Below are 25,918 nucleotides of genomic sequence, written 5' to 3'. Positions count from 1 at the left end.
ATTATGTTTAGCAAATGAAATCTGAACATTTGCTAATGTGGATATCATAGCTTTACAGAGAACTAGTTCTGAAAGAGCATAAAGGTAGATATTATTTTTAGCTGTGCCATTCAATTGCCAGTTAAATAAATTTTGCAAATCTTTTGAAGTCTTACTAAAAGCTGATAAATCTGTTTGATCAGGTACTACAAGGAAGAAAAATGTGTGTGTATGTGTGCATGTGTGTGTGTATACCAGCAAATATTGATACATTAAATTGCTTTTAATTCTTTAAAAAGTGCAGTCTTCCAAACTGCAATTTATTATTTTTGTTCTGAATCCAATTTAAAATGTGCATTAAACAGCTGTGAAATATAATGATCAACTGATGCTAGTTTCATATTCCTAGTTAGAGTTATTGACAGTATTTACTATAACAGGGTTATTGAAACTGTTCTGCAGAACTTTGATGTGGTTTTCTGAGAGAATAAGTGCTGCGGGTTTTTTTTTTTAGCACTAAAGCTTTTTTTAAAAAAACTAATAGGTCCTGTGATCTGAAAAAATTTGGATACCTCTGCTATATTATGCCTTGACACACAAAGCTGTAAAAAGTGGTGGCATCAATAGTGCAATACAGAATAGAAAAAGCAAACCAAGAAAGGTGATATTTAAAAAAGGATGTATAGTTTCCAACTTTCTGCAGAAAGTACTTAACAGAACCTCTTCCCAAGATATATCTGGAAGTTATAGAATTATTCTTGAGTTATAGCATTTTCCTTCTGAAAGGAGACTCTGAAAGAAAATTCATTTGGTTCCGGCAGTAAAATATTTTGGTATAGCTGTGATAGGTTAAGATATAGCCTGGGATAGTAAACTTTGAATACAGTAATAGGAAAACATTTAATATGAATAGATATTACATTGCATGGTAACTTGCAACAGTCCTCAATGAAAAGCATAATCAGTCATCTGATAAACTGTTCATATTCAGTAGTATGAATATATTCATATTCAGTAATATGTTCATATTCGGTAATATGACTATGAAACAGGGACGTGCAGTCAGGGCAGGCAGGGCCTCACCACTGTCATCATGTAAAGAAAAAAAATGTAAAAGGAAAAAGGCTGAGCTAGTTGCTGCCAGAGTCACAGTGGATGACTCTGTTTAGTGCTTAACTCTGTAAAAAAGCCTTTAAAAAAGTGTCCTCTACAGGGGGCGGCAGGAGAATGAGGTGCCTCATTTAGTCTGACTTTATGATTACTTGAGCAGAGCTAAACAAGGGTTAAAAGCTGAAAAATTCCTTATGTAGACGAGGCATGTGGTTCTCCAGCCTCCTGTAGAAGGCATTTTTTAGAGACTTTTTAGAGGCTCTGGGAGCAGCTAGCTCAGTCTGACTTCAGAGCTCATGCCTTTTTCCTTTTACATTTTTTTTCTTTTCATGATGGCAGGCAAGAGCAGAGTTGAAATCCTCTCTGAAACAGCTGGAAAAGGTGCGTGTGTGGGGAGGGAGGAGGAATTCAAAAAGTTTGATTGCATGCAGAGCCACGTTGCCTTTTCAAACACACACACACACACACACACACACACACACACACACACACAGACCCCTGGATAAAAGTATATAAGCCAGCTTCACTGATTACAAGTTTGAAAAGGCAAGTGGCTCCGCCTGCAATCAAAGGCTCCGATTGGAAGGCAGCAGGGGAATTGTGGGGAGTATGGCAGAGGAGCTGCTTTCAAGCCATTGGAAAATATATCCAATCCAATTTCTGTGTTTGTGTTTGTTTGAGAGTGAGTGAGTGAGAGAGGGATCCAACTTCTCTGTGTGCTTGTATCCGTTTGAGAGAGAGGGGAGGGAGGGAGAGAGGGAGGAAGGAGGGGGAGGGAGAAGAAAAAGAATGAAGGAAAACTTATTTCACAAAGGAAAAAATTGCTGTCACTTTAAATTGGAACTGAGCATGCCTGGCTGTGGAATTCTGGGAGTTGAAGTCCACAAGTCTAAAAAAATTTGAAACCCCTGTGTCAGTGCCTTACCAGCCATAAACCTCACCACACGTCACTGCTATGAAAAGAACCACAGGATTTGGGTATGGCTAGTCTAGAGAAAAGGAGGATAGAGGTGACATGATAGCAGTATTCCAGTATGTGAGGGGCTGCCACAAAGAAGAGCGGGTCAACTTATTTTCCAAAGCACCAGGACAAGAAATAATGAATAGAAACTAATCAAGAGGAGCAGTGACCCGGAATTAAGGAGAAACTTCCTAACAGTGAGGACAATTAACCAGTGGAACAGCTTTGCCTTCAGAAATTGTGGGAGCTTCATCACTGGAGGTTTTTAAGAAGAAACTGGACTGTCACTTGTCTGAAATGGTCTAGGGTCTCCTGCTTGTTCAGGAGTTGGACTAGAAGACTTCCAAGGTCCCTTCCAGATCTATCCCGAATTGAAAAAATTGAATCTGGTTTATTATAAGAGAAAGACTCTACCTGTTTGCTTGAGAGAGTAGTGCAATGCACGCTGTGTGTCCGCAATAGATGGCATATGATAGGGGTGTATTCTCATTGATATCTCTGGGGCTGCTTTCAACCCCCAGCTGTAGCAGAGTCTTAACACAGTCAGTTTTTCCTGCTGCTGCAGCCCAATGCAAAGGTGTCCTAATGAAAAAATAAATAAAGAAAAATCCACACAGTCGTGGGCACTTTAAAATTCAGATTTAGGTGAGACAATTGGTATTGTTTTCATAACATGCATGGTAGTTATCCTGTCGTGAGATTTTTTAAAAAGAGGGTTAATTGACCATGTAAAATCCAAGGGGATTAATATTAGCCCTTAGCAGATCAAGCTCCTACATGAGATTTAACTCATTCTTTCATTCTGCCATATCAGTTATTATATGTAACTTCTGACAGCTGTGATTAATTAACCTTTTCTTGATTTAAAGACAAAACAATCTGTCGCATTATTTCATATATTTACAGAGCCAGGGCTTAATTGTTTAAATGTTAAGAATCATTAAATTGAGATGATTAAATTCTTTCAAAGTTTGATCTTGGAGCATGTTATCAGTTCCTTTCAATGCACAGGCATGTCAGAGACAAATGGCAACAGTTTACCACAACTATAAAAAAGGTTTCCTTGGGAGCAGTGAGGTCAACATCTTTTTAACAATTGCATGTGAATTGTCTCATTATTTTTCTCTAATAGGCTCCATGTAGTTGTTCTGATTCAAAAAGAGTTAAATTACGTATTCTTTGAAACCTCAAGTTTAATACAACAACTTATGTTGAGAGGCTTTCCATTCTGATATAATCTGACACTGATCAGTAGGATTTTGCATTAGTATTAATATTTTGCCCATATTTGAACATTGAATTCCCAGTATGAACTGAATGTAAATTCTCAATCTGATTATTTAAATAAAAATATTTCCTTTACTGTATCATGGACTATTTGGGGCTTTCAATCCAAGTGAATGGCCAGGCATATATTAGCTTAGCATCTCAGTTTCCAAATGATTCATACTATATATTTGAACTTTTATTATTTTGAAAATAAAAAAAATTAAATCATCCTACATTGTGATATTGCAAGTATTCACCTTCCTCTTATATACATACATAAAATTCCCAATTTTTTTCCTGTAATTTTTCATTTAAAAACACAGAAATAAAATTCACTGTTGGTTTTAGTACCAACTTCAAGAGTGAATTTCTAAAATGAAAATGCTGGAACTGAAGATCACCTAGATAAATGCCCTTCTTTGCAGCATTTTTGCAGAAATTTTTTTGCAGCATTAATGACCTCTTTTCTTTGGGGAGAAAAATTGCACAAGAGGAAAAGCTAATACCCACAGGGAGTATGAATGGAGTGAAAATTTGATGGCAATAACCAGAGGTGAGTTGCTCCTGGTTTGGCCCGGTTCAGCTGAACTGGTAGTGGTATTTTGGCCTGTGGTGCAGAACCAGCAGTGACCTAGGCTGGCCACACCCCCAAACCGGTTCCCTGGTCTCCGCTGCCATTGCTGGCATGTTGTTTAGTAGTGCACAGTTCACTGTAAATTGTTCTGCGCATGCAAAACACAACCCACCTCTGGAGATAATTCCTTCCTTCTAACAAGCTCCTTTGTTCTCTTTTTCACATTACTTTTCTGTTCTATATTTTCTGACAACCAACAGGTTGCAGGAAAGGAAAACTTCCAATGTTTGAACTTAGCAGAGTTCTTGGAAAGGGGCTGCCAGTTGCTCATCACGTTTTAGACCAGGGCTGTCAAACTCCCGGTCTGTGGGCCTGATTCATCATGCACTGGCCATGCCTATGCCTGGTTTAGCAAAGGGGGAAAAAGTCCCAATACGTCATGTGATGCCACCTTGATGATATGAGTTTGACACCCCTGTTTTAGACCATGTTTACAAGTCCTTTCCATTCCCTGCAATCCCAGTATTGCAAGAGAAGCCTCCTGCTTTAACTGAGTTAATATGTCATGTATAATATGTGCATTCATTAAAACCATGTGACTATTTAGCTGAAGACAGACTAGAGGTCCCACTGACTAGTTGCTGTTTAACAAAGAAAAGACCAAGAGGAAACATTAGAACCCCCGTTGCATTCAAAAGCAATCAACCCTCTTTCAACCATGGGTTAGGCAAGCAAAGCTTTTCTCTTTGTTTTCACGGCCACCTGTCATCCACATCCAGTGCCTGCAGGTTGCATTCTGGGACTTTAGCCAGCTCACTAATAACATCACTGTATCCTGCTGCAGCTGCCACATGAATGCAAGTCTTCCCATTCTCATCATCGTAGTTTATTATTGATGGGCCTTGATGGTGGTTCAGGATAATAGAACAGAGGATCCGGTTTCCACTCTGAAAACCAATTATTCATATAGAGAATATGTTATTATCAACATTGCTAAGAACAAATTTTAGATCTACAGAAAGTGCACATATTGCTTTATTTATAAATGTTCTCTTAGGGCTTTCCAAACTGAATTATTACTCATCATGTTCTCGGTTTTTAATCAGCTCAATAATTTGTTTAATTTAAATCAGACTTCAACCGCAACCACATTACAGTGTTTCCCCAAAAATAAGTTTTCTTTTGACCCCCAAAATAAGGACTTGACCTTATTTTTGGAGAGGTCTTGTTATTTTGGGGCTTATTGTCTGGGGAGATCTTGTTTTCAGGGAAACAGGGTATTTTTCTAAAAATGCCTTTGGGTCCTGACATAATACCAGGGGAATATTACCTTGAAAATTGGCTTTTATAGATGGCAATGGTATCAGACATTTCTTTTTGTAGTGCTGGATCCTAATTTATTAATTACATTTTTTAAAAGATGGAGTTAGTGCCTTTGTTAGCTTCCCTAGGCCATCTGGAGCTCTAGTGTGCTAATATTTGCCTGACAACACCATGCAGTAATATAACTTCAGCCTTACCCAAGACCATGGCTGCAATTTGAATTGAATTGAATTGAATTTATTGAATTTCTATGCCGCCCTATTCCCAGAGGGACTCAGGGCGGCTCACAAACCAAGTCGGGGGGGGGGGGGGGGATACAGAGAGAAAATAAAAAGACACAGACAAAACAATACCACAATTTAAAAACAGTCAACAACCACACCATTTGAGCAGGGACAAGAACTCATCAGCCCCAGGCCTGTCGGAACAGCCAGGTTTTAAGGGCTTTGCGGAAAGCCTGGAGGGTGGTGAGGGTCCGAATCTCCACGGGGAGCTCGTTCCAGAGGGCCGGAGCAGCCACAGAGAAGGCCCTCCTCCGGGTGGTAGCCAATCGGCATTGGCCAGTGGATGGAATTCGCAGGAGGCCTAATCTGTGGGATCTAATCGGTCTGTTGGAGATAATTGGCAGCAGGCGGTCTCTCAGGTCCAATACCATGAAGGGCTTTATAAGTGATGACTAGCACCTTGAAGCGTATCCGAAGACCAATAGGCAGCCAGTGCAGCTCGCAGAGGATAGGTGTGACGTGGGTGTACCAAGGTGCACCCACGATCGCTCGCGCGGCTGCATTCTGGACAAGCTGAAGTCTCCGAATGCTCTTCAAGGGCTGACCCATGTAGAGCATGTTGCAGTAGTCCAGTCTTGAGGTCACAAGGGCACGAGTGACTGTTGCGAGAGCCTCCCGGTTCAGGTAGGGACGCAATTGGTGCACCAGGTAGGGACGCAATTGGTGCACCAATTTAGTTCTCAACTATAGTGGTTTTAAGCAAAGCTATGATTAGGTTCCCCTTTTTCTGTAACCACAAGCCAGCATTTTTACATTTCTTGAATTTAAACAGCCTTATAGCAAAGGAATTCTTACAAAGGTAAATTACCTTTTTTGCATGCTAAAGTTAGCTTTGAGGATATGAATATAACCCTAACCCTAACTTTTTTACATTTATTAAAAATATGTAATTATGTCTTGTTTTTCTACTGTACCCTACGGTGTCATTTTCACTGTGAGGAATATGAGACACAGCTGGATTAGTCATTTCATATGTTCCTCCCATAGATTTTGGTCAGGTTTCAGATTCTGCTATGAGTAGAATTATAGTTCTTTTTCGTTCCCCTTTCAAAATATGGAGACAAAAGAGACACTACATGCTTAGCAATTATTCCACACCTGAACTGCCCAGTGAAGGACTGTTTTAAAATCTTTGTCCACCAAAGTTGGATCTGATCCTTTATGCAGCAATGTCTGAACATGCTGAGGTTTATTGTGAAATGCAGCCCAGTGAAGCGATGTCATTCCCTGAAAATGGCAAAAAAATCGTTAGAGCTTTAGTTAACATATCCTTTTTGTAGACCAGTATTTCAATCTTGAAGATATGTGGACTTGAACTCCTGGGGAAGTCCACACATCTTTAAGCTGCCAAGGGTGAGAAATACTGCTTTGGAAGGTAGAATTGGTTATAAATTGAGAAACCAATGGCATCGACTACCAGCCAACTCACATGACCTTCAGCCAGGGTGACCTCGCCACCAGATGACCCTCACAGTTCACAGTTCTTTCAGAGAACTGAAACAAGACACTGGAGGTTTTTAAGAAGATGTTGGATAACCATTTGTCTGAAGTGGTATAGAGTTTCCTGCCTAGGCAAGGGGTTGGACTAGAAGACCTCCAAGGTACCTTCTAACTCTGTTATTCTATTCTATTCTATTCTATTTTCTATGACATTTCAACCAAAGTTCTGTTGATGATGTTACCTAGCCTGGTAATGAAATGTTCCAAATGAACAAGCTCAGAGAACAAACCACCACCATTTACCACCTGAGCTACAAATATTTTTCACATTTCTAATTGGTTATAAAGAAAAAGAGTTTTTCTTCTTAAGAATAAAATAGATGTATCCTAATAAGAATAAGATGCCTTGCACAGAAATTACTTTGTGAATTTTTCCCCCATTTTTCTATTCTTTTAAGTAGCTCTAATGGAGTAAGGATAAAAATATGCACAAGTAGACTTTCTCACACGTTCTGTAGTTACTCTAACTTAAGCACGCAATAGTTTTCACACTTTGGTTTCCACGTTTTCCTGCTTAAAAGTGGCAGGAAACACTTATCAGTTTTTAGCAATTGCAGTCAGAAGATTCTATTTTCTAGAAAAAGATGCATAATCTAAATGGTTGCTCTTTCCTCCTTCTCTCCCACTGCTCCATTTCTTTTGCTGTTGCTGCTGTCATTCATTTACCTATCAAATTCTGCTTAGGACAAACTGAAAGGCACACTGCAAACAGGGCAGCTTGCTAACTTTCTTTTTGCCTTTCATGATGTACTTCGGCCCAGAAAATAATACTCACCAGAATGCTAAATAGTATGAGTTGATTTTAGATCTTTTAGCATGAATCACTATCACGGGGACCACACTTTAAAGTATATCCTAATTCTACATTATGGAATACATTTGGGTTTAGATTTGATTGTTTACCTCATTATCCTGATGATTAATTTCACTCAGATCTGACTGCTGAAGCAAGACAGATAAAAGCCTATGGAGAACAAAACTATATTCAGTGCATTACAGGTAGTCCTCGACTTATTACCAACAAAGTTACAATGGTGCTGAAAAAAATAATTTGCAAACTGTCTTCACACTTAACAATCATCACAGTTCCCCACACTTATATGATCAAAATTTGGGTGACATGTATTATGGCATTTGCAACACCCTAAGGTTATGTGATTGCAGGGGTGGGTTTCTCGTTCCAACCGGTTCGGTTGGAACGGGGCCGGTGGCGTCCTCGTGCACGCGTGCGGTGCACGCATGCATACTAGCGTCTGTGCGATGCTCCAGCTGCTCCTGGAGGATCGCACAGGTGCTGTATGCATCCTGCGCATGTGTGGAAGCGCAGAACTCGTCAAAACTGGGTAAGGAGCGCGGGCGGGCGTGTGGGCCCTTCGCTGTTCCCGGAAGTTACTTACTTCCGGGTTCGCTGACCAACCGGTTCGCAGGGACCGCTGCGAACCGGTTGAAACCCACCCCTGTGTGATTGTCATATACAGCTTCCCAGGGAGCTTCCAACAAACTAAGTCAAATTCATTTCAAGCTGGATTCACTCAAGCATAGCAAAAAAGGTTGTGAAATTAGGTGTGTCTCACATAACGATTGCATTGCATAACAACAGATGTTCCAATCCCAATTGTGGTCCTAAGTCAAAGACTATCTGTGTAATACATTATAATCCAATACATCATAAACAAAGGTTCCCTGAGGATGGGCTCCAGCAAGAATCTGAAAGCTCGTAAGACTAAACCTCTGGTCCTGGTGACTGACCCAGATTGGATCCTGCATCATAAACAAAATTAAATGTCATTTGCATAGTTTTATTTTGATCCTTTTTTGCCACTTAGGGTTCTAGCATCAATGGGACCACATAGATGAGAAGAATCTTATGACTGTGTGTGTATATTCCAGCATAACTCTGGAACGCCTCGAGCAATTTCAACCAAACTTGGTACCCAGATGACTTACTCTCTGGAAACAAATACTGTGGGGGTAAGACACCCCTAACACCCTTCAGGGTGTGTGTTCTGTTAAGATACAGCATGTTGTGCCTTAAAATGGCATCTACAGTACTGCCGTAAAATGGCTTCTACTGTACAACACAGTGGAGTTTCTATGGTAACAGCTTCACACTACTCCATGTGGGGGCTCCTTCTGGTAAGGGGTAATATCCAACATTAGAAATTATGTTTGGTCCGGACATTTTCCCCTTATAAATAAATACTCGTGCAATGCCTGGTTATCAACTAGTAATTTTTTAAAAAGCAAGATGTTTGAATTTACATAAGATTTCAAGGAATAGTTCCATTGCAAGCTTCCCCTCATTCATTTTTTATTACCCTAAAAGCTAATACGTTTATTATTGCATGAGTTTTCATGACTTACATTCACTATATTAGGTATCTAAAATATAATGAATTATACAAGTATTTATGTGTTCATGTATTTCTGTGTGTGCATGAGCAACTATTAAAACTGCACAGATCTGCTCAAACTTAGTAGCTAGGTGGTCATGTCTTGAAGTGATGACTGAAACCACATCCTGTTAGGTTACCTGAGCAAAGGTGGTTGCTACAGGTTCACATTGGTTCAGGTGAACCAGTAGTGGAAATGGTGACTGAGTTACCAAACTGGTAGGGACGGCAGGCTCACCATGCCCCTAAACCGGTTCCCCGGTCACAGTGGCATGTTTTTTACATTTTTAATGTTCTGCACATGTGCAGACCTATTTAAAGGCAACTGGGCAGGTGGTGCAGAGGGTGTGCGGAAATTGCGCACGCACAGAACCAGCAGTAATGCTGGCAGAAACCCACCCCTGTACCTGAGGTAAGTTGGAATCTATGAGTCCAAAGGAAGTGGACAAGAGTTCTCCGAGATATTGGCTGTATCACCTGCAATCTGAAACTCTGTTCCTCCGAATTATGAAAGCTGCCAGGGAAGCGACTGTGGGCTGGGTGATAAATGAAGAGTGATAAATGCACCCTTGAGAGAAAGAGTATGACTGCCTGCCTTGAAGACAGTGGTTGTGTACGTCCTCCTCAAAAAGCTGTAAATCTAGAAGTTTAGATTCTGATAATTATTGATCAGTCTCCAACTTTACCTTTCTGGACATGAGGTTTTTTTTATCAATGGTACAATCAACCATCTGCAAAGAAAATACCAGCATTGTTCAAACTGTTCTTAACTGTTAGTTGCCCACAATCATGTATATGAGATAGGCAGCTATATAAATAAAATAAATAAATAGTATTTCTTTAAGATGAGAGTAAAAAGAAAAATCCTGCCTCAAATCTGCTTTAATTTCCAGAAGCCGAATAAGATTTCTGATGCAGGTTATAGGTCAGTGATGGCTAACCTTTTTGTCATCGTGTGCCAAAAGCACACATGAGAGAACACGTGTGCATGCCCACACCCATAATGCAATGCACGCATAACACCCCCCCATGCCCCCTACACTCTGTGCATGCAAGTGTGACCACCCCCACTCCCCTGCCTCTCCATGCATGCGTTCATGACGCCCCCCTGCACCCAGTTTTGGACCTAGCGGGCCTCCCTGCAGCCTTCTGGGACCAAAAATGAGCTGCGGGGTTGACGCACCCTCTGTGATCCATCCCTCCCCCTGCGCATGTGCGTGTGACCCCCATGTATGCACATACATCTCCTGCATGTGCCCCGCCTCCTGCACATGCGCTGCAGAGACCCAAAAATCAGCTGGCCAGCAGGAGGCGTGTGCACATGTGCAGTGGAGCTGAGCTGGGTCCACGGCTCATGTGCCCACAGAGAGGGCTCTGTGTTCCACCTGTGGCACGCGTGCCATAGGTTCGCGATCCCAGTTATAGGTTTTCTGTCTCCTTTATGAATCTCTAAAATTATATAAAACAAAAGAAGCATTACAAAGTAAATATAAATAAATATATTTACTTCAACTGCAGCATTAACATAAAAAATCAGTGTTTCTTGGCATTTAATCTGGATGTCTTAGGGCTGATTTTTTTTAAAAAAATTGTTATTGGTATTATGATTACTATCAATCTCTTGATCAGTGTTATCACTGGCATACTGTTCTTGTTATTGCTTTCTGCAGTGAGATTTCCTGTTTTATTCAACTTGCAATGGCCAGGTTGAGCAAAGATAAAGAGAAAAGCAAATATACGGGTTGAGGAACGGTGGCACTTCAATAGTATTTTCCAGTAAGAGAGTGATCGGATTCAGAACTGCTAATTTTGTTGACTTGGGTTGACAGAAAATGAAGTGAGCAGCTGGCCTACTTCCGTTCTGACCAAAGGTTTACCTGTTACCATGGGGATTGTAGAAATTTTATTTTGCAGGGATCTCAGTATTCTGCTGTTAAAGCAAATAATTTTCTAAATATCACTGATTCATTTTCTGTGAACATTTTTGTTTAATAATAGTGTTATTGCGATAGTGTTGAAAACTTTAAAGTGTACTATTCAACTGATACAGAAAGCAAAATGGAAATGACAGGAAATTAACAAAATGCCGATGACACTAAGAAAAACTAAGATGTAGCTGCAAACAGTGAATTAAGCATCATGGATGGCTGCACATGTAATTTTCACTAATATCAATGTAATTTTCATCGATATCATCTGTCTTTAATCAAATGTTTCTTCTAAATTCTTATTTTTGGCATATATCTCAAAATTTGATGTATACAGGATGTATGTTAAATATAAGTGCACAGATTAAATTTAAGTCATGTGCATAGAATTAAATAAATAATACCAGGCAAATGGAACCTATTGGTCAGTAACTTCTACATCTTTTGCTCTTAATCATGCTGGCTGGAGCTGAAGAGAGTTCAGATCCAAAAGATCTGGAGTTTTTGTACCAAATTTTTATCTCTGGTTAATACTGGTTAATTCCTTTCCTATTTATAGCTTATAGCTGTGCTTGTTGCAGCCGGATAGTCATTGACAAAGTTTGTTTCTGTGGTCTTTCTCATTCATCAGGTGATAGGATCATAGTTGTAGTTAGGACAATCACAAACTTTTGCAGAAGTTTGCTGATGGTTGATGGTAATGTTGCTAGACATACGAGTGTATTAAAAACTGTTTTTTTAAAAGTGAATTTCTGAATTAAGCTTGCATAAGATCACCATTTAAAAAAAAGAACTATAAAGTTATATAATTACTTTTGTGACAGAGCTGAAAAATAGTTTATATTTAATGAGGGGAGTGCTTTTTGGTCTTCTCTCACATATAATTCTTTCTTTAAATAAGGCATTTAAAGTGTATTTGTATTTGTGTTTTTGCAAGACCCGCCTGACTGTATGTCAGTATGTTGATGTTGGTTGAACACATTGCAGATGCAAATCCTATCCATTGGAGTAGCACTTAGCAATAGCACTTATACTTACATACCACTTCACAATGCTTTACAGCCTCTTTAAGTGGTTTACAGAGTCAGCATATTGTCCCCAACAATCTGGGTTCTCATTTTACCGAAGGAAGGCTGAGTCAACCTTGAGCCTCATGAGATTTGCCTGTCAAATTGCAGGCAGCCGGCAGTCAGCAGAAATAGCCTGCAGTATTGCACCCTAACCACTGTGCCATCAAGGAGTAACAGTTGAAATAAAATGGGGATTACATATGGATATCTCTTGGCCATACCCTGATTAACAGTCTCACAGATTTCTCTGAACAAAAAGAAAGGGAGGATAAATTCCTGGGATCTATTGCTCCAAACCCTAGTACATTAATAGCACGATAACTATGAAATTTAGTAATTCTTTATCTGTTTAACTGATATCCCAGGTTGCTTAAGACTAATAGAAAAGCATAATGAACAACATTTTGATTTGATAGACTCTAATTGGAATTCTCATCTTACTCTACTGTGTAGATTGCCTAGGGGAGGTGATGTTACTCACGCAATACAAGAACGTGTATTAGGGAACACTGTTAAAAATATTTCTGAGAAGCTTCAAGAAGGATACCTGACATTGGGGTCAGCAGTGGCAGCATGGAGGGGTAATCTTCCATTTTTATCTGGAATGTTCTGTCTGGCTCCATTTCTTAGCAGGCTAACACAACCCTCAAGCCATCCCTGAAAATAGAACAAAGTTTTATTTACTCAGAAAATCTTGGGTACTGAGTAAAGATTCTGCATTGAATTTCCACCCTTCTTCCCCAAATTAGTGGGCACATTCATGTTACCCCATGGCCACAGAGCAAATTAACTCATGCATTGTCTAGTGCAGTGTTTCTCAACCTTGGCCACTTGAAGATGTCCGGACTTCAACTCCCAGAATTCCCCAGCCAGCATTCGCTGGGTGGGGAATTCTGGGAGTTGAAGTCCGGACACCTTCAAGTGGCCACGGTTGAGAAATACTGGTGTAGTGTTAGATAACCCCACACAAACCAAGACTATATCCTGTTTACAGGATAATAGTCATCGTAGTCTGATACCTTAAATACCATTGTGGTTACTCACTGGCTGATCTTTCTCATATTTTGTTCATTGTTGTTTTTACTATAGGATTAAAAATAAATCCTATGCAATCTGACTGGTCATAGTTACTGCAGTAAGTTGAGGGAGACTTTGTCCTTTTCTTTCCATGTAGATTTATTTAACTGGTTTACAGAAGGATATTTTGGGGGCACTGGAGTATCGGGAAAATAGTTTTAGACATTTCAGTCTATAGGTAGTCAGTGCTGTTCACAAAACAGTGTGGTTAGAAATTATCTGAATTACTTCTGCACTCCATCCAAGAGAAAGAAACAGAATATATTTCCAGTGAAGCTCCATGACTAAAATAATACATTATACATATTTTGAGCAACTTTAACTAAACCAAAATTCTCTGGTTTTGTCTCTTTCACTTTCTCTCATAGAACAGGCAATTAAACTAAATATAGTCTTTATTGGACAAAATAAATATTTTACTTCAAAAATAATATGTGGTTTATATTGGTAAAAAAAGATGATAATCTTTATTGACTTTTTTTACTGTGAGCACACTGGCGTGTATTGAAAATAAAATTTTGTTGCCACTCTCGAAAGAAAAAAATATAAGTACCCATACCCATACATGTACACACATTATACACATTATACATATGCATATACATATACATACACACATACATACATTACATACATGTACACACACTCACACCACACACACACACACAAAATTGAGTAAGGTTTTCTAGGTCTTATTTAATCAGTAACTTCTTTTGTTAGACTAACTACTGGCTCTAATAAACAATAATCATTTCTCTATTTCAGCTCAACACTTCCCCAAAACAATGTGTAAGACAAGGACATTCTGTACCAGATAGGTTGCCAAAGATAAACTAGTGCGCCCTCGGCCATCTTGAGTGTTAATATTGGCTCCCATCTTTAGCAACAATTTCACTGTATCAAGTTGGCGCCCTGAAATGGCATGCATCAAAGGGGTAGAGCCTTGGAAAGAAAATAAAATGACATAAACATGAAACATTTTCATAGTACAAAAAGTACAGTATTGTGCAGTCATCTTGTCCCTTGTCTACATTTGGGGTTCCGTTTCAGCAAGCGTTTGTTGGGGATTTAGCCAGCAAAGTTGTTTCTATTCCTCTTTATGTATGAACAATTAGTCAACTTCAATGCAACAACAATAGCTGTGCCTACTTGAAGGCCAAAGTTAAGAGAGGGTCTTAGAATACAGGATCTTCTGACCTTTACTTTAATTGATATATCAAGCACTTCTTTTTTAAAGAAGAATTTATATTGATGATAAGTCTGTTACTTATCCAGAAATTCCAACTCCACTTATTAGCTGGATTAATTTTATTATAAATCTCCCTTGCAGTTTTTCAATTTACTCCAACTCCAATTGACTCTACCTTTACTGCAATCCTTTCATTAAAGGAGATCCAGTTTCGACTCCATATTTTCACATGCAACCACAGAAATTCATGAGGTGACTTGATTCAACCCAACCTACTTTTGAGAGCCATTGTTATGAGAGATTAAGTGGAGAAGGGAGTGGGCCACGCCTATTCCCCAAAGGAAAGGTGGAATAGATATCAAATGAATGAACAGTTAAATAGTCAATAAATTAACTAAACCACAGTTTAGCATGTGTTCAGATATACAAACTACGGAATGTGGGAGAATTTGGCTTTAATTCTTGTTTGGAATCACTACTTTCTTACTTTTCATATTGATGAGACATATGCATTAATTAAAACAGATTAAAACAGGCTATATTAACTCATATATCGTATTTACAAGGTAATCCTTAACTAATGGCTATAATTAGGACCAGAATTTTCATTGTTAAGCAGGGTAATAATTCAGCGAGTTGTACTTAATTTTACCATCTTCTTTGCCACAGTTGTTGAATCATTGCAGCTGTTAAGCAAATGAGACAGTTATTAGGCGAATCCAACTTCCCCCCATTGATTGCTTGACGGAAGCTGGCTGGAAGAGTTGCAAATAGCAAATTACATGTTGCTGCCACCATCATAAATACTTACTGGTTACCAAGTGCATGAATTTTGATCATGTGACCATGGGGATGTTACAACAATCTTACATGCGAGGACCAGTTGTAAATCACTTTTTAGTGCCATTGTAACTTCATATTGGTGCTAAACAAACAGTTGTCAGATGTACAATATATGTACATACAGCCAGCTTTTGGGCTGGGGTATAGCCCTAAGATGACATTTATAGTATTTTGGTAGGTTTGGTATACAGTGGTGTATCTGTGCTGGTCCTCCTTGATCTGAAGGTATCAAAGTGGTCTCTTCCCTGTTTGGCTTAAGAGGATAAGAGGGAGAGATTGTTTTATGTTAGTTCTTCTCTTTAATCTTAGGCTGACTCCAGATGCTTGAGAAGAGGCACATCTAGTTCCAAGATTCTGTTTTATAGGGTTCTCGAGGTTCAACACTCTTCCCATTGCTAGTTGGTGAGAATATTCATAAGCACATAGAATCTGGTACACCATTTTCTGTTTTTCTGGAGAGTGGATAATTTTTCCTCTGTAGAATCTCATAGACTATCTATTTTTCCTGGACAACATCTTCTTTTCATCTTTTGTTTATTGATTGCTAATCTCTTTCCGGTCAAATCTACCTGACCCACTAGAGTGGGGAGACAAGGAATGTTGCATGTCCCATCTGATGGGACCCAGAAGAAGGGACTTCTCCATGGTGGCTCCCTTTATCTGGAATACCATCCCCCCACTCTAAACTCTTTCAGAAGGCATTGAAGATGTGGTTCTTTCAGTGGCCCCGGGGAACTCAGAGCGGGATATATAAATCCCTTCATTTATTTATCAGCAAAAAAATGATATATATGCTGGTCTTTTCCCGTGTAAGATTGAGATTGTCTTGGCAATGTTTCAGCAAGGTCTCACTCGCCATGTTCAGGCTTCATGTTTGTGTGAGTAAAGCATGGTCGGAGCTGCCGTCTTTCTATAAATGATGAAGATGGTGAGTGAGACTTCGCAAAACGATGCCAAGACAATCTCAATTTTACATGGGAAAAGACCTGAATACAACAAGACCAGCATGCCTACACCAGTGAAAATCTCTCCATCTTCAGCCTGGGTTTTGGGCTTAAAGTGCGATCAGAGCTGCTGCCTTTCTATAAATCTTGGTGTGTGTGTGTGGAGTGCTGGCTTTGTTTCAGTAAGCGGAATGATTGGTTGTGTGGTTGTATCATGATTGATAGATTGGTGCTGATTGGTGCTGGCTGTGTGTCTATTGTTGTTTCGTGTATATATATATTAAATGTATATAAATTGTGTATAAATTATAAATATAATTTTCTTCCTTCTGTGTATATGTATGTGTATATGTGTGTGGGTTTTGGCTTCTGTTGCAACTGGTACGCTATAACGGGAGCTGGGTGTGCACCACAGACACTGCCTGTGATGCTCCAGCTGCTCGGTGGAGCAGCACGCAGGCGCCACTGCGCGTGTGTGTGCAGATGGCCCATTTCCTTCAAATACAGGTAAGGAACAGGGCAGGTGGGCAGGCCCTCCAAAGCACCATTCCGGTATGGTAGCTGCTGCTTCCAGCAGGTACCGGTTCATGCATACTGGGACCTACTGCCTGCAACCCACCATTGACACGCACACACACACATAGACACTGCCTTCTGAAACAGTATATATGTATCTTTGCCTGCAAGGATTACTGCCTAAGAACTGCACAGAAAGCAAACAGAACAAATCAACAGCAAAACTTTGAAATGTGAGGCAGAGTCATGTTTATTTATGTTCTTCTAATTGGTTTCTGTTTCAGGCAGGGCTTTTAAACATGCTGACAAATCTCAAGCAGATTTTGTGGGCAAGGACAGTTACTCATTCCGGTGCTTAGATTTTTGAGCTGTCTCAGACAAGGGGAAGTAATAAATTTGTTTGGTTCCTTTTTTTTAAGTTTCAGTTTTCTTATGTGTATTACATGTTCCTCACCCCTACATATACTAGGGACGTCCATATTGTGACCCAGAAGTTCAAAAATGCTCCGGTGTGTTCAAGGTGGGGTTAAAAGAAAAAAAACAAACAGTCAAGATAGCAGTTGCAATGTTGCAATCAAAACTACTGTTTTTAATGGGTGCTATATATGTGGCACACATAAAAAACAGGTGTAGTTTAGTTTCCCATTTTTTGCTTTTCTTAAATGACCTCAAATTGTTAGTATGAAAAAAGAGCCAGAGAATCTGCCACTTTCTCCTGTTTCTTCCTAAATTATTTTTGCATCAACAAGATCCAGGTATTTATTTATTTACTTCTTACTGGAGAGTTGCTTCACCTGTTAATAAGTGTAATATTTGGCTTGCCACAAAACTCTAATACGTATCTTTTCCTCAATGGCCTTTTGGCTCCCCTTAACTGATTAGTGTTTTTCAGCAAACTGTGATTCAGTTGTATATGTTCTCCAAACTAGATATTTGCTGCCCCTTGGAACAGGCCACCTTAAAAACAGAGGTGTGGCTCATACTTAACATGTCTGAACACCTCAATTCCAAATACCTCAAACACTCTGGAAATCTTGGCTCCATATTGGCATGGAATTGTATATCACCACTTGGCCACTGTGGCTACAATGTTCAATGTAATTACCGTATTTTTCAAAGTTTAAGATGCACCGGAGTATAAGACGCACCAAGATTTTGAAGAGGCAAATTTAAAAAAAAAGGTTTTGCACTCTGCAAGCCTCCCAAACCATCTGCACGTCCATTTTTGTGAAGGGGGCAGGGTTTCGGGAGGCCAAAAATGCTGTATTCAGTGTATAAGATACACCCAGATTTTCACCCACTTTTTTAGAGGAAAAAGGTGCGTCTTATACTCCAAAAAGTATGGTAGATATTTTCAAATGTGTCATTTAGAATTATTGAAATTAAATACCATTAAATATTTAGACATAAATGCTTTCTAGCCCTGTTTTATAATATGCTCATTTGCCAATTTTTGCCCCATTAGCTCTGGGTAATCAAAAGCATTTTTGTATCCATTCTCTGGAAGCAGCTGATGCTAACTAAATGCTTCCTAGAATTTATTAAGATTACTACAGCTGCTGCAATTCCTGCTTTGGTCAAAGCCTCTACTGTCCCTTAATATCATTAGACAAATCAGGAATGGAGTTATTTGGGGTGTCACAGGTTCACAGTTTGACAGTTTATCATTGCTATCACTGCTACTATATAATCTCGGGTGAACCTATTCTACAAGTGAGCAGCCAATCAGGATGGGCTGCCACATTTGTGATGCAAAATATAGACCACGGATGTCAAACTCGATGCCATGTGATGTTTCATGACTTTTTTGCCTTTGCAAAGCCGGGGTGGGCTAGTCTCTGCATAATGCATCCGGCCCGTAGGCCGCCAGTTTGACACCCCTGATATAGACAAATAAGTATCTGCATTACAGTTGCTAAAGGTTCTGAAAAATGCACAGCTACTCCTACACCTTTTCAAGAATGGGGAGCCATTGCAGCATGGTGGCTAGGCTATTGGAAAGGGATTGGTGGGAATTTTGGTAGGTTATGGAGATCACTGGGTGATTTTGCGCCAAACCCTTTCTCTAGCTGAATCTGACCAAACAACTTGTAATTGTGATGTTAAAGACAGGCTATACATGTCTAAGTGCAAGCCATCATCAAACCTTTGGTTTCCCCCCTCCCTCAGAGTTGTAGAGAAAGCTTACAATGAGCAACTGCAGTAAATATGGAAATCCATATTGCCAATGGACAGGGTTCGCTTTCGAGACGTATGATTCTGATAAACCCTTGTTATTTCACATTTTTTAGATACTTACGATTTCAAGTCTGTTATACTGATGACACATTTTACTAAACAGGAAATATAGTAAAAGATTGTGCAATGAAGCTGTAAATAACAGTGTTTTAAAAAAGCCCCATGACTTTTCTTCTGTACCATAGAAGATAGTCATATCAAAACTAGTGCTACAACAATAAAACCATAGGAATCAGATACTTACCCTCAGTATCACAGCATTCTAATATTGAAGGATCTTCACGGATGACAGTAGTTAAAGTATTAATATCTCCATTAGCCGCTGCTTGATACACCAGAGTTAGGTCAATTTCTTCTGCTGAATCGCCTGTGAAAATGAATGTTTGCATTAGAATGAAGATTCCTGCCTCTTCAAAAAAAAAGGAAATAGCTATGTTTAATATTGAAACAAGAAAATCCAACTTTGAAGATCTGTGGAACCAAATAATCTTTATGGATTCTCCTTCCTCATTCTTCTCCCTACTGTTCCTTCTGAGTCTAGGAACCTATACTGCATGACATAAATATAGGAGAGAAAGGGATTTCTAAATGAAAAGGTATTCAGCATCACTTATAGCGCAAAGCAGGAAATCTAACTTGGATCTTAGCACTCTGTGCTGTAGTAAAATCTGAACCAATTTGGGACATCCTGCTTTTCCACGAACAAATATTTCAGGTTCTGCCTATTTGATTCTTTCAGAGACATCTCATTTTTAGCCAAAGCCTAGCTGGCTAAACAGGTTTTTTTTAAAAAACAAATTAAATAAAGAAGAAATTTAGAGAGTTAGAAGGGCAGTAAACAATATTAATACTTTAACTACTGTCATCCGTGAAGATCCTTCAATATTAGTTTGTTCCTTTTTACTTGAGATATCCCCAAATTCTATAGTAGTCACAAAGGGGAAACTCACAACAAGATTGCTGACCTCAAATTTAGGACAACCCTTCTTAGAATGAAGTGGAAGGTATGCTTTCCTTGCAGTTAAATCAAAAGGTAACCTAGCAACTAATGTTGTTTCATTTTAGAGAAAACCAGTCCTATGTACTCTGGTCTTTGAACAGTATTCATATTCAGAGTGCACTGTGTGATTATCTTTTTTCCACTTGAAAGATAAACACATGGAAAAGAAAAGAATCAGACTATACAATTGGTAGCTTTCACTGAATATGCATTTTCAGGATGGCATCTGCAAAGGATATTTTACTTGTGCAAAGTAGCTCCATGCACCTTGGTGCTTTATGTGATCGGAATACCATGTGATAGCAATTTATAGTTTTGACTGCAGGAAGCACCTTATTTACATTGGGTTCTCTCACGGTGTTTTCACTTTAAAAGCATAAGCAATGAGATGGAACCTCATGGCATTGCATAGACCAATGATCACCGAATGAAACAGAAGACATTCAAGACCATATTCTGAGGCTACTTTCTTCACACACTTTAACAATTGCAGATGGCTGTGACAAGGAAAGGGACGATGGTTCAGTGGCTAAGAAAGCTTGGCAGTTCAGCGGTTTGAATCCCTAGCACCGCCCATTCACAGCTAAAAGGAATGTTGTGCCATTTCCCCTGCTTTTTATATGGTTTGATATTATCCATTCTTTAAACCAGATTTGAACTGGATAGAGCCGTGATGGCAAACCTGTGGCACGTGTGCAGGAAGTTGCCTGCAGAACCATCTCTCCATGCGTGTGAGCCATCACCTGTTGCTCTTCCGGGTTCCAGCGTGCTGGCCAGCTGGTCTTCACACACACGGTAGCACCGGAAAACAGAAGAGGAACTGCCCGGTGCACATGCACGTCCCAGGAAGATGATTTTCTGGATTCCGGTGCACACCTGTGCACCAGCCACCTGCGCATGAAGACTAGCTGGCTGGTGTGCATGTGTGCGCTGGAAACCAGAAGATCATCTTCCTGGGGCGCACATGCACACCGGGCAGCTGCTCTTCCAGTTTCTGGCACTCTCTCTCTCCCATTTCGGCACTCAGTGCGGAAAAGGTTTGCCAACACTGGGATAGGGGATGCTAAAATATATTTGCCTTTAATTAAAGGCAAATATATGTGTCCCAGGATAATGCTGTCCTTGTTGCAGGATCCAATCTGGGATCTTCCGAGCTTTCAGACTCATGCCGTGGCCCCTCTTCAAGGAACTTCTCTTTAGCAGAATAAATTGTTTTTCTTTAAAGTGGGCTGCATAGTCAACCCATTTCTTTGGAAATGCATATGAAAACATTACCTATGTTTGCTGTTTCAACATACTGTAATTAACTTCTATCATTTCAATTAACTGGCAGGAGCTTTCATTAACCAGGCACCAAGAGCATGATTGCACATAAAATTCGAGCTAGGCCTTGTTCTGTACTTTTGGGCAACAAGTGGCAATTTATTTCAGCTGGAGAAGTGATGGAATTATACAGGAATTTATTATAACTCTCTGCTGCTGCTCGTGGACTTTATTTATTTTTTGTTTTAATTAATGCAACTCAAAATAGTTTTATTTTAGTGCACTTTACAATGGAAATAATAATTGCTCTTTGTATACGTGCGATGAAATCAGTGCCAACTTTTAATGACCATAAGGATGGATTTTCTAGAAATGACTATTAAAATACAATAATTCCTTAACAAAGGAGAAAGAAACCAGAACAAGCAAAATTATTTATGCATAACACTCCTCCAGAATGTCCATGTACCCAGGGTGGGCTTCACAAATTTTAGCAAGGAATTCTTTGCCCGGTTGCTGGGTGGGTGTGGCCATGGTGGGTGTGGCCTATACCTTCCTGCACCACAGTAGGGGGAGCTTTTTTGCCATCCCCAGGCTCTGGAGGCCCCCCAGAGTTTCTGGCCTTCCCAAACTTCCGTGCGTGCCCTGCACTTATTTGCATCCAAAATGGGCTGTGTGGTGACTCCTGGAAAGGAGGGGGTGGGGTGGGCAGGGCCATTCAGGAGGAGATTTGGTGGTTTTCTGAACTGCACAGAATCTTAGCTAGAAGTTCCCGAACCCCTGTGAACCCCCAGCAGCCCACCCCTACAGGTATCTCCACCCTGTTTTCCTTCCCATAACACAATTCTGGCCAGAGTCTCAGTCCAAAAGAAAAGGGGAGCCAGAAGAAAGATTAAGTAAATCTAACAGGAGGTTCTTTAAAAATCTCTCTTTTCAAAAATGGGGGAGTGGGAAGGATATACCAATCACCATTATCCTTTATTTTCACATTAATTATTGGTCTTTTAAAAATAGATATGAAGGTTAGCAGAGCCACAGGGAAAATATAAGGTCATTTGAACAAGATGTATATTCCCTATGAAAACCTTTCCCTTTTGTGCATTATAGGGAAAGGAAAGCAGGAATATCAAAGAGTTATCTGACTTGACCAGCATTAACATTTAGCATTCTTGGATACCTACAAAGATGTGAGTCACCAAAAATCACTGTTGATGACAGTTTTAGCCTTCTCACTTTCTCAAAGTTCTGATATTTATATTTTCCATAATGACTTGGAATTATCCTCCAAGAAAAGTTTTGATCTGTTGGCATTCTGTTCAAAGCATTATTGTTACTTTTCTTTGCCACTCTGCTAGTATGTCTACCAAGTCCTGTAACAGGGTTCTATGGCAATGCCATTCTCCATGCCTTTCTGTTCTTGCTGCTTTGTGCAAAAGAAGGTCCAGAGAACTCCCTCAACATGTGCATAACTGTTTATTCAATGGTCATGAATCTGTATTGCATAAATAGCCTTACACCTGTTTTGCATAGCAGTTTGAAAGCATGTAAAAATGCAAGTAGAAAAATAGGGACCACCTTTGGTGGGAAGGTAACAGCGTTCTGTGCGCCTTTGGCATTAAGTCATGCTGGCCACATGACCATGGAGACATCTTTAGACAGCGCTGGCTTTTCAGCTTTGAAATGGAGATGAGCACCACCCCCTAGAGTTGGGAACAACTAGCACATATGTGCGAGGCAAACCTTTATCTTTATCTATGAAAATCAGATGCATGTTCCTAACTGCTATTCACACCCCCACCATTATTCCTATATTGTAACAACAGTCAAGGGACTTCAAGATTGTGTTTGGTAAGGTTGAGGATTTGGATGGAGCATGAAAACATGTTGCTTGAGTAATATACATGCTTATATTTCAAACTGTATGTTTCTTGGATAGATATAAACCACCTCAGGAAGTGAGCCATAGAAATAACAAATAATAAAACAAAATGGGAGTGATATTTGGTGCAATAAAATGCATATGCAAACTGCATGGCCATCACATATTTTTATTTTGTACAAACTAACTTTGTTATATGTACCGTAATATGCAAGTACTGGTGAATCATAAAAAAACACCAGCATAAAACAATGCAATGAAGAAAATATTGAAGTCAATGATGGCCTGCAGGACTATGGACCATAAAAAAGATTGGTTTCTCTAATTTGACTTTCTCTTTTAATACACAAGAGAGAAGATATGTGCTTAAAAACAACAATAACATTTACAGATATTAATCCATGTGTTCAGTTCTGTTGCATGACGTTTTTGTTGAGTAAAGGTAAAGGTTCCTCTCACACATATGTGCTGGTCGTTCCCGACTCTAGAGGGCAGTGCTCATCTCTGTTTCAAAGCCAAAGGGTCAGTGTTGTCTGAAGACGTCTCTGTGGTCATGTGGCTGGCATGACTAAATGGTGAAGGCGTATAGAACGCTGTTACCTTCCCACCAAAGATGTTTCCTATTTTTCTACTTGCATTTTTATATGCTTTCGAACTGCTAGGTTGGCAGAAGCTGGGACAAGTAACAGGAGCTCACTCCGTTATGCGGTGCTAGGGATTTGAACTGCTGACACATTTGATTACTCAGTGAGAGTATTGGGTACACAATCTGCATATGGTCTACTTGGCAGAGAATGAGGGATCTTAGCTTTCTGAAACTGGGAGTAGAGAAATCCTTATCATGTTCGTCAATTCCCTTTTAGTGTGTGATTGTCTGTATCTAGAGATAAAGTCCTAGATGGCAAAGATTGTAGTCTATGTAATTACCTTGGTGTGATTCAGTGATTCGTATGCACACTTGTTCTTTACTCTTAGCCATGTCATGACAAATCCAAAACCTTGCATGAAATTGCCCTTTGGACAGAATTAAATTGAGAAACCTTAGAATTGAAGGAATCGTGATGGCTCATATTAGCAACTAAATTAACAAGAGTCTACAAGAAGTAGCAGCAAAAACAACAATATAGATAGCAAATACAAAAAAAATGTTGAAATGACAGGGGGAAGGGGGAAGAATAAAGATAGTTACGGCAATCAGTCTGTAATGTTATTCCACAGTAAAAATCTAATCCTTTGATTAATTATATGAAAAGTTAGATAAGAAATAGAATCAAGCATGTAGTATAAAGATCTTAAACTGAAAACTGAAACAAAATTATCACTGCCCATCCCCCAAGAGATCATTACTACATCCATCTTAATTGTTCCAGAAAAAAGTATGCTTATTTTAAGACTTAGCAAACTTAATTATGTATTTTAACACAAATATACCCAAACAGCCAATTTAAATAATTCTTCGAAGAAAATAATGACTCCAGCCACACATTTTTCTATCGCTTTCATATTGTAGTCTCAGAATAATTTATTACGATCAGGAAACACCATTGATTACTAATGACAAAACATAGGAGGCTGGTTTTGAATGGCACAGAAAATAATAAATGAAAGATAAGAACAAATGGCAGACACATCCAGATTTCCTCCCCCATTCCAACAATGCACCTGTTTCAATTAACAATTTAGGCATCAGACGTAAATGGATGATTTCAAAACAGACTGCAGAAAAAAAAATCTGCTTTTAAAACCAACAAGTCCAGAAAACCAAATCGGACAATTTAACTTGAGATTCATGTTCACCCCAGATTTCCCTATACAACGTAGAGATTTTTGCACTGTGTTCATGAAATGCAACTATAGGAGACATATATTCATGAATGAATCCTAGCATGAAAAAGCAACTATCTTACCTTTCTGATGATCGAACACCGATGAAGTGCTAAAATCCATGACTGATTCTGAAATCCCTACAGCTAGAGCCTCTATTTTATTAGTAAACAATGCATGTCTAGCAATTGCTGTCACCTGTCTCCTTTGATTTAAATCTGCCTTCTTCAAAAAAGACAAAGAATAGGAGTGTCAGCTACCTTCCACTGCCAATAGATCCAATGGAAAACAAGCCTTGCAAATAGATTAAAGCATTACAGTTTCATGGGGGGAAAAATCAAGCATTTTTACTCCTTTGCTTAGGAAGGGAGCTGCTGGTAGTACAGCATCAGCTCTCAAAACGCTGTACTTAAACTGCAATCTCTGTGGATGAATGAGAGTCCACAATATCAGACGGAGCATGTGCAAAGCTTGCAATGCTATTTAAATACTAATGTGGTTATTTCAGAGATAATAAGGTTCTTGTGGTGATGGCAAAGAGAGTAAAATCCACTCTGGAGATTGCAAACATATACCCTCTGCTCATTACTACATAATTTATTTCAGGAACAGACAATCTTTGGCAGGATGGACAAGTATTTGTCTTTTCTTGTTTTATGGAAAGGGGGGGAGCAGAGAAGGCTACAGCAAGCAAGGGGTGATGTTGTGAAATTGACTAGGCCATGTCTTTTAAATGGATGGGGATGGGACAATC

At 39.4% G+C, this 25,918-nt stretch overlaps 1 protein-coding gene across 1 annotated transcript in view; it reads right to left on the bottom strand.

Annotated features, from left to right (window-relative positions):
• Positions 1 to 25,287, bottom strand: part of ANKRD55 (ankyrin repeat domain 55) — a 36,245-nt gene extending 10,958 nt beyond the window's left edge. The window contains exons 1-8 of the mRNA XM_032214309.1: positions 25,248 to 25,287; positions 19,443 to 19,565; positions 14,280 to 14,410; positions 12,939 to 13,048; positions 7,904 to 7,964; positions 6,599 to 6,727; positions 4,656 to 4,840; positions 2,465 to 2,632 (exon numbers count right to left, since the gene is read on the bottom strand). Coding sequence (XP_032070200.1) covers positions 2,465 to 2,632; positions 4,656 to 4,840; positions 6,599 to 6,727; positions 7,904 to 7,964; positions 12,939 to 13,048; positions 14,280 to 14,410; positions 19,443 to 19,565; positions 25,248 to 25,287 — 947 coding nt within the window. The remainder of the gene's footprint in view (positions 1 to 2,464; positions 2,633 to 4,655; positions 4,841 to 6,598; positions 6,728 to 7,903; positions 7,965 to 12,938; positions 13,049 to 14,279; positions 14,411 to 19,442; positions 19,566 to 25,247) is intronic.
• Between the last annotated feature and the right edge of the window lie 631 nt (positions 25,288 to 25,918).

Source organism: Thamnophis elegans, chromosome 3 (genome assembly GCF_009769535.1).
Source record: "Thamnophis elegans isolate rThaEle1 chromosome 3, rThaEle1.pri, whole genome shotgun sequence".
NCBI lineage: Eukaryota > Metazoa > Chordata > Lepidosauria > Squamata > Colubridae > Thamnophis > Thamnophis elegans.
Note: the sequence above shows the minus strand (reverse complement) of the source record. Positions and strands in the feature narration are given on the sequence as shown.